General features: G+C 32.2%; 1 protein-coding gene across 2 annotated transcripts in view; it reads right to left on the reverse strand.

The window, feature by feature from the left end:
• Window positions 1-13,350: 13,350 nt before the first annotated feature.
• LOC139486178 (cyclic nucleotide-gated channel alpha-3-like) overlaps window positions 13,351-19,417 on the reverse strand; it is a 71,112-nt gene continuing 65,045 nt past the window's right edge. For both annotated transcript variants that reach the window (XM_071270968.1, XM_071270969.1), the window contains exon 5: window positions 13,351-15,999. In XM_071270968.1, coding sequence (XP_071127069.1) covers window positions 14,615-15,999 — 1,385 coding nt within the window. In that variant the 3' untranslated portion in view covers window positions 13,351-14,614. The remainder of the gene's footprint in view (window positions 16,000-19,417) is intronic.

Here is a 19,417-nt window from a genome sequence, read left to right on the forward strand (position 1 = left end):
CGACGGGAAATTGCGATTCAATTTTTTTTCTAGGAGTTACGCCCCTTTGAACTTATTTACTTTAATGTATTACTGCAACAGTTTGTCATCGCAATTCCTCTCAAACCACACAACAGAATTTCACGAAACCTTTTCAGATAATTAGGACATACTATGTAGTTGTGCATATCGACGGGAAATTGCGATTCAATTTTTTTTCTAGGAGTTACGCCCCTTTGAACTTATTTACTTTAATGTACTACTGCAACAGTTTGTCATCGCAACTCCTCTCAAACCACACACCATAATTTCACGAAACTTTTTCAGATAATAAGGACATACTATGTAGATGTGCATATCAACAGGAAATTACGGTTCAATTTTTTTTCTAGGAGTTATGCCCCTTTGAACTTATTTGCTTCAATGTACTTCTGCAACAGTTTGTCATCTCAACTCCTCTGAAAACACACAACAGAATTTCATGAAATTTTGTAGATAATAAGGACATACTATGTATATTGACAGCAAATTATTATTCAATATTTTTTCTTATACAATTTTTTTTTCTTATACTTATTTAATTTCTCCAATGACAATGTGGGGACGTGGGGTATGTGAGCGTGCTCACTAAGGCTCTTTAATTAAGACTATAACACAATTTTAACTACTGATCCCTAAATTTTGACATTTTTGCCTTTCATGTCTGATTGTTTTGTCAATTAAATGGAATTTCATGCGACTGTCATACAAGTATATGGTTTAGCTAGCTAGCTTAAACAACGGGTTTTATGCACCATGTTCTACATAAGGAAATTTCTATATCAAGTGAGGATTATGATAGTAGTTTTTCCATTCGTTTGATATGTTTGAGCTTTTATCTTATTTTGCATTTTGATAAAGGACTTTACATTTGAATTTTCCTTGTTGTTTACCATGTTTACTTTATACTATGGTCATCTATTACAGGTGATGAACTTTATTGAATTTACAACTCTGTGAAGTCTCAAGTTGTACTGTCTCATATTGAATTTACCAATAAAATGATTATCATTCATTAAATGTGTCAAAGATGACTTACCATCCTGCAATGTGGTCTCAAACGCCCTGATTTCTTTTTCATTGGTCTGAACTCGGTTCACTATGTTGTTTGTGGTATTTATGAGATTACCCATATCCTGAGTTTGAGTGATAACTTTCAAATTGTACAACACGTCTGCTTTGTGTTTCAGCTTACTAGTTACATTTAAGACAATGTTAGTTCCTTTTGAATTGTAGTGTAACTCCTGCTTCATGTTGAAGTATTTCTTTTCGACTTTCGTAAGTTCAATTTTTAAGATCTAAGTCTCATTGTTATCGGTTTCATTTCTTATACATGTACTTTGGTTCATCATGGTTGTGAATTCTGCATTTGTTCGAGGCGTTGACGAATCTGCCGTTCTTTAAGCAGAATATTAAGAACATGAGAATACAGTTGTAAAGTGTTGTATAATGTTTTTCGGATAAACCATTTGATGGCGTTGCTGTTGGTCCAACCAGCAAGAGAGACTCACAAAACCGAAAATTAATCAAAATAAGCAAACATGTTGGTCCAACAATATTGTAAAAGATGAAAGATTTTATGTCAACGTAATATAATAAATACAATATTTTCTAAATTCTAGTGCAGTGTTATAAATGTTTGTTTGAAAAGGCCGATAACATGGTTTTGATAGATAACATATTTGCTGTGTGATGTAACGTTAATTATTATTAGGATTCACAAGATAATCTATAAACTAGGTTGGTAATTTTACGTAATTAGTAATCTCATTTACTTAGCAATGATAAAATCGTAGACCTTTAATGAAGTCTACGTTGCATGTTAAGAAGCAAGTTTTACATGTACACTATTGGGTTGATTTTGTACAATTTAGGAAAACAGTAGATTTGATTGTACGAACTTTGGAAACAGAGATAAAATCGTGACTTGTCAAACTCTAGAGACAACACGAAAATCGAGGTTCTTCAAGCTCTAGAAACAGAGAGAAAATCGAGGTTCGCCAAGTTCTATAAATAGAGAGAAATTTCAACTCTTTTGTAGCGAGTGAATAAAATAAAATAAAAATAAACTTCTACATCTATAAATATATATCGAATGATTTTGTAATGAAAGAGTATAAAAATGCCAAGATAACAAATCGACGAGTTTGAAAGCTATTTGTGTAATTTTGTATATCTCTTGTTTTGGCTGTGTTTATTGTTCAGGTGTCATGACGACTAAGCATGTCTACTTGCTTGATTGTTGTTGATTCTACATTCTTACAAATGATTTTTTTCCTGATCAGAAAGAGATCAACTTTGGTTGAATATTTAAAAGTCGTCAGCGATACACGTTTTAAGTACAGTAATAAAAAGTTTTGGCAAACATGGTAAAGGCATTTAGTAATACTTGTTTCTGTGTGTATACTTATTCTATTACAATTACTGTTACGCATTGTATCTCAAAGATTAAAGCAGAATGAACATAATACAGAAATTGAAATCTGAAATAAATCTTTAAAAACACATTTATGGGTCTGAAACATTTTTTAGAGCATATGAGGATAGAAAATGATGATTAACTGGTCTTGAACAACATATTTCTATATCACGTGTATAATAGAGCAGCCTTCCTGCTCAATAATTACTTCCTGGTCGACAAACAATGTAACCAATAGAAACAAACTGATAATTTATAGTTTTGATTAAGTTTCGATAATGGCTTTGAGTATCCCTGGTGAACATAGTGAAGGAAAATTCAGAAATTTCGGACGCATGAAATTTATAGTATTGTTTTTCAAACAGTGCATACATTAGGGACAGATGTTAACACTTGATCGAATGCAGCAATTTTTGGAGGGGTTTTGTCTTTGGTTTCATGTCTATGATGATAATGATAATTAAAAATATTTCTAGCAACAATCTGAATATAGAGAATCCCTTTAGACACAATAAGACATGATAGGAATTTTCGTTTAATTATTTTGTTTATTTTAGAAAGACACTGTTTTATATAAAGGCAACAGTAGTATACCGATGTTCAAAACTCATAAATCGATAGAAAAAAACAAATCCGGGTCACAAACCAAAAACCGAGGGAAACTCATTAAATATAAGAGGAGAATGACGACATTAAAATGTAACATACACAGAAACGAATTAAGCATAAGACAAAATTCGATGAGAATAACAAATATAACATCAAAACTAAATACACGAATTTGGGATAGAAAAGTACCGTGACACGGTCTTATAACAATGTGAATTCACACTCAAATATAAGAGGAAACAAACGACACAAAAGAAACACAACGTTAAAATGTAACACACACAGAAACGAACTATAATATAACAATGACCATATTCCTGACTAGGTACATGACATTTTTTTTTAAAGAAAAACATGGTGGGTTGAACCTGGTTTTGTGACATGCCAAACGTCCCTCTTTTATGGCTATGTTAAATATATCATCAAAATGACAACACAACATTACAGGACTACAATACAAATAAATAGGAGAACAAAATTGACAAAGAAACACACGAATAATAGCTAACAAAATGCACCAGGTTTAAAATTTAATACGTCAGAAGTGCGTTTTGTCCACACAAGACCCACTAATGACGCCCAGATACAAAATTTAAAAGCCAAAACAAGTACAAAGTTGAACAGCACCGAGGACCAAAAGTTCAAAATAGTTGTGCAAAAACGGCCAGGGTTTCTGTTAGGCACCAAAACATTCCTATTATTTAGAATAATTTATACTTTTGCAAACAGTAAATTTTATAAAATGACTTAATAAAAGATATACATGATAAAACTGAAGTATTAGCTAGTAACAGAAAACAACCGGATACATTACATAACCCGACAAAATTTAGGTAACCATTTTTTTTTTGAAGAAAAAAATGGTGGGTTGAACCTGGTTTTGTGGCATGCCAAACCTCCGTATACATTACATAACCCGATAACTGTGATATTTAAATATATTTCTAGTAACAATCTTGATATAGAGAATCCCTTTAGACACAATAAGACATGATAGGAATTTTTGTATAATTATTTTTTTTATTTTAGAAAGACACTTTACCTCAATGCTAACGACATTCTATACCAGCATTTCAATCAGCCCGATCATTCCATCGTTTCTATTAAAGTCCGCATTATCGAAAAGATATACCATAGCGCTAACAATCCTAATCTTTCAACGACTCTCAATAGACAAAAAGAGGACTACTGGATTAGACAATTGGGAACTGCGACACCTTATGGTTGCAATGACAAAATTGATGGTATAGGTATTCTATCTAGTCCTTCGTGTAACATGGTGAATGTGATGAACATTTTCAACTCGACTCCTCGACGTAGACGCAGTCATGGTCATCGTCATTATACACCACCTTCTCTACATGATGTCTGTATTAATGACTTGCTGCCATTTATACAAAAGTCGTTAGGTATTCATCACATTCGCACGAAAGTTTATTCATTACCCCTTTCAAAACTTCATTTTCTGTTCAATTTATGTTTGGAATCCACTGTTACAAGCCCTCATTCAAACCAATACAAACTTGAAGCTATAATTTCGGATATTGCAAATCACAGACTTTTCAAGCCAGTCCGCATTGGGAAAGATGAAAAAGAGAAAAGATCTTTCCTTAATCTTCCTTTACCAACAAAGGTCTCGATGGCGTCAACTTAGGCAATATCCTTCATCATAAATTAGTTCAATCGAAAACACTCCTTATTTCAAAGACCAGTCTGTACCAATCATTTCTTATACCTATACCAAACCTATTGCAACTAAAATTTTCAATTACAAACACGTTTTGCAGGATCTCGATATTGACGACTTCAAGTCTAAACCTCCTGATTGCACGTGTGCTAGTTCCCAATTCACATACAATCCTGCTGTCCACGTTATTACCGGTGACCTCAACATTGTTAATAACACTTCTCTACGAAATGTGTTATCGAAAGGTCCGAAATATCGTGAGCCTAAATCCATCGATTGGAAATACAACTTTAAAATTTTGATGGATGCAGTCGAGGATTATGCCAGGCAATGGGCTAAGCGCGAGAAGGAAGACGTAGACACTCTTTCCGAATAGATAAAGGCAGTGATGTCGTTGATACAAATCAGAATTAAGAAAAGGAATGGGTCTGTCAATCTTTAAAGACCCAAATGTTGCAAAACATCTATCCTACCTCCATGACAAATATGTTGTTGTCCCCGCAGATAAAGCCCCAAACAACATCGTTTTTGTGTGTAAAACTCATTACATTAACTGCTTGATAAACGAATCAGGTATTGACAACTCACTTGAAAACTCAACATATACCCTCACGACACTTACCAAAGAGGAAATCCTGGATAATCATAGGTATGTTCTATGTTCCTTTGGAATTTCAACCAAAGATGAAGAACTGGATCTTCCATCACTGTATTGGATACCTAAACTACATAAGTGTCCTTACAAACAACGGTATATTGCTGGGTCTTCCAAGTGCTCCACGAAACCTCTTTCTAAATTATTAACATCTATTTTATCAGCAATCAAAGACGGGCTTCAAAGTTATTGTGAAACTGCCTATTCTTGAGGTGGCGTGAATCACATGTGGATACTTAAAAATTCCAAAGATCTTTTAGAGTACATACAATCTAACTCTCTTTCATCTTGTAACAGTATTAAGGTAGATTCATGGTAACCGCCATCTTGGATTGAACAATCACAGTAAAAAATCGGTCTAGTTATTTGCCTACATCTGCAAATTTGAAAACAGATTTGCAATTTAATGGTTAGACTGTTTAATAATATAAAGAAAACTTTTTTTATTTATTGTATTATCCAAAATATTTAAACAAATATCATTTTTCTTGCTTTTAGAATCATTTTTTTCAAACGACCTATTTAAGGGAAGATAACTCTTTTAGTAAAAAAAATATACTGAACAGATAGGGAATTTTTTTCTTTTTACTTGTAGCAAGAAAACAATTTCGGTGACACCATTTTTTCTTTCTATTTTCTAAAACATATTACAAAACCTATCTTTTCACAATTTATTTCAAAATTCTATCCCATAGATTTTTTTTTATGCACACAAATGTGTTTTTCCATGAGCAATCTAACCATATTTAGGCAATTTTTAACGACTCATAGCTTGAAAAATAGCACGGTGACCCCTCCTTTTTATTTTATTTTTGAAAAGAGCATATTAAAATCTTCATTCTGGCTAAGTTTAAAAAAAAATCTGTCTCAAAAAATATTTACTTATGATCTACCTTAAAACATTTGACTTTTATACTCTTTACACAAGTATTCCACATTCCAAACTAAAAGATAAATTGAAAGAGTTGGTATTGCTTTGCTTCATAAAAAGAATGGCCAACGTAGATACAAGTATCTTGTCTTAGGGAGGGATAAATCCTACTGTGTAAGGGATCTCTCTGATTCAAACAAAAAATTATCTGAAACTGATATTATCAAGATGCTTGATTTCTTAATTGACAACATATTTGTTACGTTTGGAGGACGTGTTTTTCAACAGACTGTCGGCATTCCATTGGGAACAAATTGTACCCCTCTTCTTGCCGACTTGTTTCTTTATTATTGTGAGGCTGACTTCATGCAGGAAATTCTTAGGAAGAAAGATAAGAATAAAGGCAATAGTAGTATACCGCTGTTCAAAACTCATAAATCCATGGACAAAAAACAAAATCGGGGTAACAAACTAAAACCGAGGGAAACGCATTAAATATAAGAGAACAACGACATAACACCGAAACGTAACACACACAGAAACGGACCAAGCATCAGACAAAACACCACGAGAATAACAAATATAACATGAAAACCAAATACATGAATTCGGGATAGACAAGTACCGTGCCACGTCTTATGTCAATTTCTCAAAAATAAGAGAAAACACAAACGACTCAACGTTAAAATGCAACACACACAGAAACGAACAATAATATAACAATGGCCATCTTCCTGACTTGGTACAGGACACTTTTAAAGGGTAATAAAAGTGGTGGGTTGAACCTGGTTTTGTGGCATGCCAAACCTCGCACTTTAATGGCAAAGTTAAATATAACATTGAAATGACAACATAATATTACAGGACTACAATACAAATTAATAGAACATATTAGACAAAGAAAAACATGATTGATAGATAACAAAAAGCATCAGGTTTAAAATTCAATACGCCAAAAACGCGCCTTGTCCACACAAGACTTACAAGTGACGCCCAGATATAAAAGATCGAAAGTGAAAAAAGTACAAAGTTGTACAACACTGAAGATCAAAAGTTGAAATGTTTCGCCAAATACGGCATTGTTTTTATGCCCGGGATAAGAACATTCTTATTATATAGAACAATTCATGCTATTGCAAACAGTAAATTATAAGAAGTTAGCAATAGTCTGTAACTCTACTTTCAGCTATATAGATGATGTTCTTTCACTAAATAATTCAAAATTTGGTGACTATGTGGAACGCTTCTATCCCATTGAACTAGAGATTAAGGATACTACAAATACAGTTAAGTCGGCCTCATATCTTGACTTACATCTAGAAATTGACAATGAGGGCGGTTATAAACAAAACTAGAAATTAACAATCAGAGAAGGGTCGGCTGAAAACAACTTTACGACAAAATAGATGATTTCAGCTTTCCAATTGTGAACTTTCCATTTCTTAGTAGCAACATCCCAACAGCACCTGCATACGGGGTATATATCTCCAAATTGATACGATATTCCCGTGCTTGCATTTCCTATCATGATTTTCTTGATAGAGGGTTGCTGCTCACAAGGAAGCTATTAAACCAAGAGTTCCAAATGGTGAAGTTGAAATCATCCCTTCGTAAATTTTACTGACGCCATCACGAGTTTGTTGACCGTTATGGAATAACCGTTTCACAAATGATATCGGATATGTTCCTTACGTCGTAACTACAATCCCCTTCCCTTTCATGAATGTGACCTACCGAATTAGACTATTTACCGGATATGTTATCACATAAGTAACACGACGGGTGCCACATGTGGAGCAGGATCTGCTTACCCTTCCGGTGCACCTGAGATCACTCCTAGTTTAAGGTGGGGTTCGTGTTGCTTATTCTTTAGTTTTCTATGTTGTGTCATGTGCACTATTGTTTGTCTGTTTGTCTTTTTCACTTTAGCCATGGCGTTGTCAGTTAATTTAAGATTTATGAGTTTGACTGTCCCTTTGGTATCGTTCGTTCCTCTTTTGTTTATAAAGGCAACAGTAGTATACCGATGTTCAAAACTCATAAATCGATAGAAATCATCAGAGTTTTAGTTTGTAATTGTTTTAGTTATACTCACAAAGATCATCTCATAAGGAATTTTTTATAATGAAGGATGTTTGAATGTTGTCTTCAGTTTTCTATGTTGTCTTTTGTATGCTGCTGTTTGTCTTGGTCGTTAAACCATGCATTGGCATTTTCAATTGTTTTTTGACAATGAGTTTAAATATCTGTCGGGTGTATTCTGCCTCTCATTTTGATATAATGTATAGAGCCGCTTCGCCTAGTCCAAACATTTTTGTTTAAATTCTAAAAAAGATCATTGCCATTACTTTTTGTAGAATCTTTCAACCGTTTGTTTTAATATAATGGCAACTGTAAAAATCTGAATAAGTGCAGGGTTATTTAAAAAAAAAGTAGGTCATGTGTTTATCTTACAACAAATATCTATGAGTTTCTTGTGTACAATTTGGAAATTAGTATGGCGTTCATTATCACTTAACTAGTATATATTTGTTTAAGGGCCAGTTGAAGGACGCCTCCGGGTGCGGGAATTTCTCGCTACATTGAAGACCTGTTGGTGACCTTCTGCTGTTGTTTTTTTCTATGGTCGGGTTGTTGTCTCTTTGGCACATTCCCCATTTCCATTCTCAATTCTATTTTATAGCATATCATAAACTAATACAAACATTGATGTGAAACAATTTTATTATCATATATTTACAATTTAACAAAACAATAGTAATAACAATATCATACAGTGTTGTATTTATTATGAATATATAAACTAACACAGAGTTATGAGTCTTTGATGGACAGATGGTCACGTGTCAATCACGTGGTTATATCTACTAGAAGCTTGTAAATCTATATTAGCTGACTTTTTGAAATAAATGTAATTCAAACTATGTATCGTTTGGGAGACTTTTGTTGAATTTTGAACTGGTACATTTTTGTTCTGTCCCTGTCCCTTCTTAATTCTCTTTAAAGGAGATAATTTTCGAAATATGTGTTTTCTTGCAATTTAATTATGTTATAGCCTTGATGATGGTTAGTTTCTTTCAACTTTCAATTTATTTTATTAATATTAGAGTAACAAGCTTCGAAGATAGTCACATGGTTTTGACTAAGTTTACATTTATTTTTATTATGTACTATTTGCATTTATAGTCATATGAGTTTTCAAAACTATTTACACGTCTGCATCATTAATAAAAATTTGATTATCATATAATAACATTTACAATATTACATGGTTATATAATAAGTGTCTCTTGCGACTTGTTTAAAGCATGTGTTACGACACACGTCTAAAAGTTAGATGGAAAAATGAAATGTGGTTTTTACAGCGTTACACAATTTGTGCAGGGCCAGTATGATCAAACTGAAGCTAGATATGTATACATGGATATATTTACTAACATAAATTAATACATACACAGTTGGTAAATAATAATAAAAGATATTGTAATTTTTACTTTTTCTCCATGAACGTCAATGAAATAGTTGTACCACATTATTTTCGCTTTAATCCATAACTTCTAAACAAACTTAAAAATATATTGTCGTTATTTGAAAAAAATATCTTTTAAGTTACCAATATCTGAACAATTTCATCATATAAATCAAAATACAATTAATGGCCCTTGTTTCATTTTCAATGATGAAAAGCTATCAATTAAACCCTATTACTGACCGATGTAATATTATCTCTAAACTAATGTTCTATTTGTCGTTCTCAGAAAACAAGTTTTAATTTATGACCTTTTCTAAACATTTAACCTCGTTCCGAGTTTCTATTTCCGGTCCTTGCTGTTTAATCAGCAGTGAGAAATCTTATTACGCGAATTTTCCATTTAATATTACATATTATACAGAGGAAAATTGTTTTGTAATCGACAACAAAATTAGTACAGATAACTCTTGACTACGCATTTTGTATTACTTTTGATTTCAAGAAGGTCAGTATTTTTATGAAAGCTTTTATAGAAATATTAGTTAGATGTTATCACGAATGTATTTCCCTGCCATCATGCTAGAAATTGTGATTTCAACGCAAAAACGTTTTTAAGAGATGTAATTACTGCAACAAAAAAGAGTTGAATCAGGGAAACATTACAGGATGAGTAATTTTTCATCTTAAGATTTTTTTAGAACTTACAAAGAAACAAGGTGGTTTTTTAGAGGACGAATCGTATGAAATTATGGAGAATTTTGAATTTCTAAAGCTTTACTTGTAACTTTAAGTATGACCTTAGAGAACAATTTGCTAATATTGTCTGTGTATATTACATTTTTTTAATTACTGAATATGATACAAATATATTAAGCAGAAGTGGTATGATATCCAATGAGACTACTCTTCCCCAATGACATTGATAAGAAATTGTAAGATCAGAAGATTTTACTAAAAAGACAAGACCTAAGGAATAAACAGATAATCAAGACCTCAAGTTTAAAGCTTGACGTCATGCGCACTTGTGTTGAATTGAAGTTGCGTCATAAATTCTCTCTATAGACTTTAAAAACGTGGCAACTAATAAGTTGCGACAGCACTTTGCAGTATTTAAAAACCATTTTCTGAAAACTGATATTTCTGAGAAATAATGCATTATTTGTTCAATGACATTAAAAAAGAATATTGAATTTTAAATGGAATAATTCTACATCTATTGTTATGTCGTTCGTCATAAATATTTCACAGCAACGGTTTTACAAAATTTAGTCCTGGTATCTATGATGAGTTTATTTACAACCACTGGGTCGATACCACTGCTGGTGGAGATTTATTTCCCCGAGGGTATCACCAGCCCAGTAGTCAGCACTTTTTGTGCTGACATGAATTATCATTGATATGGTTATACTTATAAATTAACTGTTTACAAAATTTTGAATTTTTGAAAAACTAAGGCTTTTCTACCTCAGGCATAGATTACCTTAGCTGTATTTGGCATAACTTTTAGGAATTTTGGTCCTTAATGCTCTTCAACTTCGTACTTTATTTGGCCTTTTTAACTTTTTTGGATTCGAGCGTCACGTATGAGTCTTTTGTAGACGAAACGCCCGTCTGGCGTATATACAAAATTTAGTCCTGGTATCTATGATGAGTTTATTTAACGTTACAGTATGTAAAGAGATTTTATATTTTGTGAGATTTTTGGTTTCTATTACTGTAGATATTTCTGAATATACATATATAATATGTTCTTACTTATTCTAGCATACTCGTGTGTACTTACAGACAAAGAAACGTATAAACTATTCATTATAAATGAAAAGGGTGTACCTGAGAAAAAACTTACCTCTGAATTCACCAACATTTGACCAACAAACATGTAAAAAGTATCTTTCATATAGAATTTAAACTACACTGACATGTAGATATGACGTAGGCGTTATAGATATTTAGATGTAATGACTCTTGAAGTTCCATGTTTTGCTCATAATCAAATCAATCTTTTTTCATCGTTGGAAAACTACGCATATTACTGAAACTGTCAAAATTCATCAACCATTTCCGCTACAATATAACATAAAATTCAATAAATGTTGTCATGTTTTATCTTTGAGGATTTGTGTATTAATTGGTAATTTCCCGCTTGCTTTCCATTTGACCGAATACATTTCTCTACATACATAACTATAAACCGAACAAAATAAGGAACTGAAAATGTTTTCGCTAAGTTATAGATTCAAGCATCTTTTGGTAGTGTGGTGTTAGGGGGAGAGTTCTTATTTTGCTTTGAACACATTTTTGTTCCGATGAATGACAAAATTTAAAACTCAGCGTTTTTTGTTTTTCTTAATTTTTAAAATATAGAATCATTTTCCAACTCTTTCTCTAAAAATTCTTAATTGCTTACATACATGTACTGTTTTGCTTCTAACATATAATCATAATTATTCAAGCAATTCAGAATCAATAATTTCTTTACACCCCCTTAATTAAATTAGAATTATAGATTAAGATCACCCAGATCTCTTCTATATAAGTTATCATGTTTGTTTTAACAGATATTTTTTTTTCTTATTAGGCTTTTGATATTAAAATGTTACATGTTTCCTGCAATAAAACAGTGAAACTAACATTTTCACTAGAAAATGCTTTTCATTTGGGAACTTTGATTAGATATATTAAGCAACATTCTGTCATTGTCTCAAATAAACGTTTACAAAAATAGACATACTTATCTTTACAATAAGTAAGTGACATGGATTATTGAAATAAATTTAATGGTGTGGGATGTAGGATTAAGGTTATATCTAACTATCCTATTGCAAGGTCATATGGGAGGAACTAAAATAGTTGTGACGTCACAGAATCCATAAACTTTAGCAGTATCACGTGTCTGTGAGGTTACAAAAGTATTTTTTTTGAAAACAACAAACAGTACATGGAGAAAACATATATCTGCAAAGTTAAAAAAAAAAGAAGAAGAAAAGAAAACTCTTGTTAATTAGAAGAAACACGCATTGATAAACCTATATAGAATGGTTATCTGTTTACAACAATCTAGTGCAACTAATAGTTATCAAAAGTACCAGGATTATAATTTAGTACGCCAGACGCGCGTTTCGTCTACATAAGACTCATCAAATGACGCTCATATCAAAGTTATAAAGCCAAACAAGTACAAAGTTAAAGAGCATTGAGGATCCAAAATTCCAAAAAGTTGTGCCAAATACGGCTAAGGTAATCTATACCTGGGACAAGAAAATCCTAATTGAGATTTTTATAACAAAAAATACTCCCCAAAAATGTTACAATATCAGTCATTACATTGTTTAAGACACTTAAAAAGACTGATCTAGTCAGCATTGTTAAAGTATAAATAATGTTAGCTTCTTGCAAAGGGCATTAAAACGAACATCAGCACTAATGATAGACAATAAAGTTCCATGTGTTAAATAATCATATTTTATATTGTGCACAAAATAAAAATATTTATTGACATAAAAGATCACGGCTTATTGATAAGGGTACAAACCAAAAACTTTCAATTTTATTTTTGAGCATATTTCTATTATGTTTGCGTTTAAACTAGCCATGGAATGTTTTGGCAATATAGTTATATAAAAAATGACCGTTTATTAAAGCATGTATAATTTATCAGGAACACAATGTACACTATTAGAATCAATTTGATTTAATAAAAAGAAACAAAAAAATTATCTAAGACAGTCAGTTCGTAAAGTAAATGTTTTTCTTGTGTTGTCAGTGAAGGTTAAAATGGTTTTAGGTTCAAAAGGTTCAAACGGTTATAAAGGGTAATATTGACATTCACAATGGTTTAAATTGGTCTCATGTAGTTAATTCATGGTAATGTTTTCATATTTTTTACATCATATTTTCAAAATTATCATACATAAATAGCTCGGTTAATGGTTTCCATAGCATGTGTAATATATAATAGATATACAGTTTAAAAAGCTAAACATAAAACTTACTAAACTTAACTTAAATTAGTTATTAGATACATAAATGTCATTTGCCATGAAGAATTATTCTTTCATTTGAAATTTCTTAATTTTCCGTTTAAGGTACTTGCGTTTCATCCCTTTTTAACCTTAAATATTGTTTATTCACACTTTACAAGTTATTTTAATCAAACGGTTTCTACTTTTTTTTAAATGAACTACATTTTGATTAATATACCATGCAGCTGCGCAATAGAAAAATAGCATTATTATAAAGCATTTTATGAAAGCAGCATTACTCATCTGCACATGGATTAAATAAAAAACGCATAATGTAAAAACAATGTAATGTAATGCAATGTTATATAATGTAATAATTTAATGCAATGTTATGTCATATAATGTAACACCAAAATGACTATAATAAAAATATCACAAAAACGTTAAACCCTGATATTAACCATATCATATCCCAGAGATAATTAAAGCCAATCATTGGTCAATTTAGTACTAGCTTGAAATATCCGGGCTTATCCTGCAATTTCATTGGTTAACTCAAGAGGGAATATGAGACCTATCTCTTGTGAATAAAAAAGAATGATAAGAATTGTAATCGATGATTGTAATTACTACAGAAGTATACCAATAGTGTTATTGGGGCTTCAAATGGGATACGGGTTCATAGCTTTTGTGGAGTTCCCGAATATGAATATTTTGAAATCTACTGTACTGGGATATGAACAAAATTTATCACGTTTTATATGGTTTAGTGACATATTAAATGTATCTTCGGTTAGAAAACCGTTTGATCAGTTGATTGTGATTGTAAAAATTACATAGTGTCTTGCAGTCATATTAATTTTTTAAACATAGCACGCACACATATTTTAGTTTATCTACCTATACATTTCTATAATCCTATCAACTATCAAACGCAGAAAAGTTTGAGATAGTATCTTCATCTTTTCGTAACACTTTCTCTATTTTTGTGATTCGTTGCTTTAGTTTTTGTTGTGTTGTATTAAAGTCGGCAAGCAGACGTGCAAAACGAGTTTGAAGTGTATCTAGACTGCCGTCAATGCGTTGTAGCTTTTGGTCCGTTGTTTCTTCTTGAGCTTCCATTTGCTGCATAAGTTCTTCGTCCAAAAGGTTGTCTTTTCTTAATATTTTCTTTCCTTTGTCTATCAAGATTTGTTTTGCATCAGGGTATTGGGTTAATACTTCCCAAAGATCATCTTTTGATAAACAAAATAAATCACTATATCCAATACTCCGGATATTTGCGGTTCGTCTGTTACCGTGCTTGTTCCCTGCAATATTTAAAATGCTTATTTCTCCAAACACGCTACCTTCTCTTAACGTAGCGAAAATCTGTTTCCCGTCATCGGAAACAACACCTAGTTGTCCTCTTTTGACAATGTACATTTCTTTGCCTATATCCCCTTTTCGGCAAATATAATCACCAGGACTAAATACTTGCAGTTTTAATTTTAGCACTAATTCTACTAAAAGTCCTGGTTCACAGTCTTGAAATAGCGCTACCCGTTTCAACGTATCTAAATGCACATGGATTGCAATTTCCGCTTTTAGTTTGTCCGGAAGTGACATAAGCACTTCCTCTTCGTTTAATGATTTCTTATTGGTCCATAAATAGTCAAACCATTTAATGACACGTTGTTCTAATTCTTTCGTAACTTTTCGAAATTCCATGTATTGCTTAACCCCGTCCATCTTTGATTGAAACTCTGCACGCGCTGCGTTCATGTTAGTTATCATGCTACCAACATTACCAACAATTGTAGCGAATATTAAAACACCAATAAGAAAATCCACAACAACGAACAAAAATTCGATGTCTCTTTCTGGCGTCGGGGTTTCCCCGATTGTTGTCAAGGTCAAAGTAGACCAATAAAAACTATATATGTACTTTCTAGTCAATCGTGCATTTGTCGGGTTTGTAATATTTGGATACACCCAACCATCACTTCCAAATCCTATTGCATTGCTCATAGCAAAGTATATACATGCGTTCCAATGAATGATTATCAATATGTACAAAACAAGATTCAGAATACGCACCATATTTGTAAAGCTTGTACGAGTTGCTGTGCGATCAAAAAATTCTAAAAGTCTACTAAATCTTAAAATTCTGTTAAACCGCAACTCTGGTACACTTGTACCAGTTATTAGATAGAAAAAGTCGGTAGGTACAATGCTGAGTAAATCTGTTTTGAAGTTTGTTGAACTTAAGTAATTTTTTCGAAGTTTTGTAAAATCTCTGACGAGAAGACCCTCTTCAAGATAACCTAAAATAGACCAAAATAAAATTATTAAAATACTGTACTGGACTAGACCCTCTTCAAGATAACCTAAAATAGACCAAAAACAAAATTATTAAAACACTGTACTGGACTAGACCCTCTTCAAGATAACCTAAAATAGACCAAAACAAAATTATTAAAACACTGTACTGGACTACAAATACCATAAAAAAGTCATCATCTTATTAAAAATATAAATAATTAAATTGTAGCCTTTGTATGTTCGTTTTCAAGGTTTAATTGTTGTTTCCGCTATGTATACCTGCTTATCAGATATTAAATGGTAATTCAACCCGAATAAAATACAGACCCTATGTTGTTCACTCTTTGTTAGTTTTAGTTTATACATATTTAGTTAACGTGGATTGGGAAATAATTTATTGCGACTTCTATTTAATCCCTTTCCACTTTGCTGGTGCGAGTTCTGTCTTGTAGCGGCATTAGTCTGGATTTTTTCGAAATCTACAAGGATGTCTTATACGTGCAAAAGATATGTCTCTCTCTTAAAACGGATCAGCTATTTTTCGTTCCCTTCCGACTTACTATCATCGTTTCTAAAAAAAAAAAAAAAACTCGCAAATGGTGTCCAGGAAGCACCGAAAATTTAGTCTTTGAAATTTTGTCAAAGGAACGGTCGGGGATCGAACCAGGAACCTTTGGATGCGCTAACCACTACATCACGGCCCTTTGGTTACAAGGATCGCACTGTGTTAGTCTTTCTGTTCTGAAGATCTTTTACTATTATTTGTCTGTTTGTCTTTTTTTTTCTTTTTTAGCCTTAGCGTTGTCAGTTTATTTTCGATTTATGAGTCTGACTGACCCTCTGGTATCTTTCGCCCCTCTTTTGGAATCTTACACTCATATTTGTAAAAATTGTGCATGCTTTCATTGGATACAAACATTTCATTTGTTGACGGAATACTTATCAGGGGCCATTTTTTGGGGGCCAGCTGAAGGACGCCTCCGGTTGCGGGGATTTCTCGCTGCATTGAAGACCTATTGGTGACATTCTGCTGTTGTCTGTTCTATGGTCGGGTTGTTGTCCCTTTGACACATTCCCCATTTCCATTCTCAATTTTAATATCCTTCAGTTTAGTTTTCTTCATATGTTTGAATTGAAGTATGACAGCAGAAAAGTGCCAATCCTTTTGTTAGCTTTGTGTAGGAAAAGATAATTGTACCGATCCCAACCAGACTGAATAAACGTAATGTCACAGAGGACAGAAATATACAGATTTTGCACGCCGTACATTTCTTTTAACATATATTTTATCTATTCAATTATGTGTAAAACTAATTCACGTCACATGCGTGAGAAAGAAAAATATTAGGCTGTATAAGAACGACAGTGAGTCTTATTTCCTTCATATTGTGGAAAATTGTTTCCTATTAAAAGCTGTTTTACCCATAGGACAATGTAGGAGAGAAGCAATAAATCTTCGGTCGTCAATAGATCTGTTGATTCTAGCAAACAATATCTAAAAGCCATTAAACCTTAAAAGATTCTGAATTATAGTCTTAAAATGATCTCATTATCTTAAAATGTTACTTTTCGGATGTAACATCAGAAATTTATTAACTGAGCTGATAATTTATATGTAACTAACACGTGAACACGTGTCGTCTGCAAAGTGCTCATACCTGCATGACGTCAAGAGATAACGAGAGCTAGAGAAGAAAAGGGTGGTTGATTGCTTCGAATGGCTTTTTATTAATTAATGTATTCTAAGAAGTAACATAAATAAAACTGCCAATACGCATCCTCATTTCTCATAATTATTCGCCAATTCTCATTCAACATAATATATAGGTCTAGAGTATATAAGTTTCCACAGTAAAGGTAAACATTGTTTCTCTCCCAGACGGCATTTTTCCTCTATCAAATACAAATATTTAACTAGATTTTGAATACAGAAACTTATTGTCGCTATTAGGAAACCATTATTTATCTTGCACCCGGATGCTTTCTTCCGAATGCATTACTTCTGAATGACAGAACAATCAGTCAGAGTTGACATTAAGCCATTTTTTCTCGACTTGCAGTTGAAATTTGTCTCTATAAAATATACATATTTGATTATTTATTGTATACACACAAAATTTTGTCACAATTTTCCAGCACAAATATTTGCTCCCGGATGTCATTACTTCCGAATGGTGGTGTATATGCTCGTGCAATCAGTCAAGGTTGACAAAAAGACATGTTTTTCTTTCTCGCAGACGACATTTTTCCTATCAAATGTAAATATTTGACTATGTTTTGAATGCCATAAAAGTTGTTACAATTAGCGTGCACAAATCTATTCTCCCGGATGTCATTACTTCAGAATGGCGGTTAATTTGCCCTCGAAATGTCATTTAGTTACTTGTCTATATACACGACTTTGTTTGAACAGTTAATTGACTTGTTTAGAATGATATTGGAAAATAAAAGAACATTTCGGAGATATTGGATTAAATAACCAAACACAAAAACAATTATCTGATTTCGTGACCTAGACGCATTCAAAAGTTATGTCTTTTTGTAATAAAATCAAATAAATAAAATAAAAAAAGATTTTCTAACTGGAAATATACATGGCATTAGTACATCAAACAGCTTGTTTGAATGGTTTGAAATGCTGATCCTACAACGTAAATGAAAGTATAAAACACCCATATAATTATATTGCATGTATGTTTCATTATGATTCGTTATTTTGATTGGCTAATAGTTATCTTGAGTCATTCTTAACTTAACCTTCATTTCAAAATGAAATGTTACATCCAGGATGACACGTGCTTCTATAATAAAGTGCACAGGTAAATAAAAAAAAAGATATAAATCTTATTTTTATATCCTAGCAAAAACAATGCAATCATTAGTATTGAAAGATCGTTTTAGTAATTTTATAAAATTGTAAATATGTGTTATTCTCGTGGGATTTTGTCTGATGCTTGGTCTGTTTCTGTGTGTGTTAGTTACATTGTAGTGTTGTGTCGTTGTTCTCTCTTATATTTATGCGTTTCCGTCAGTTTTAGTTTGTTACCCCGATTTTGTTTTTTGTCCATGGATTTATGAGTTTGAACAGCGGTATACTACTGTTGCCTTTATTTGTAAAAGCGTTGACCGTGCGCACATTTAGCGTCCGCACTTCATACAAAATGTCTTTCGGTCAACTCTTTTACACCCCAATATATTTACAAAAAGAAGCATTCAATTCTTAAATACATATAAGTGCGACTTATATAATAAGGTTCGATCTGGTTTTCTATTTCTCATTTCTATTAACTTGATAGTTTGTACGTACGCTTCCATTAACAATAATGAAAGTAGGAAAGTAAGAATATATACATAGGGTATAATTATAAGTAAGAATATATACATAGGGTATAATTATAAGTAAGAATATATACATAGGGT

The sequence above is a fragment of the Mytilus edulis genome, chromosome 8 (assembly GCF_963676685.1).
Source record: "Mytilus edulis chromosome 8, xbMytEdul2.2, whole genome shotgun sequence".
In the NCBI taxonomy this organism is placed as follows: domain Eukaryota; kingdom Metazoa; phylum Mollusca; class Bivalvia; order Mytilida; family Mytilidae; genus Mytilus; species Mytilus edulis.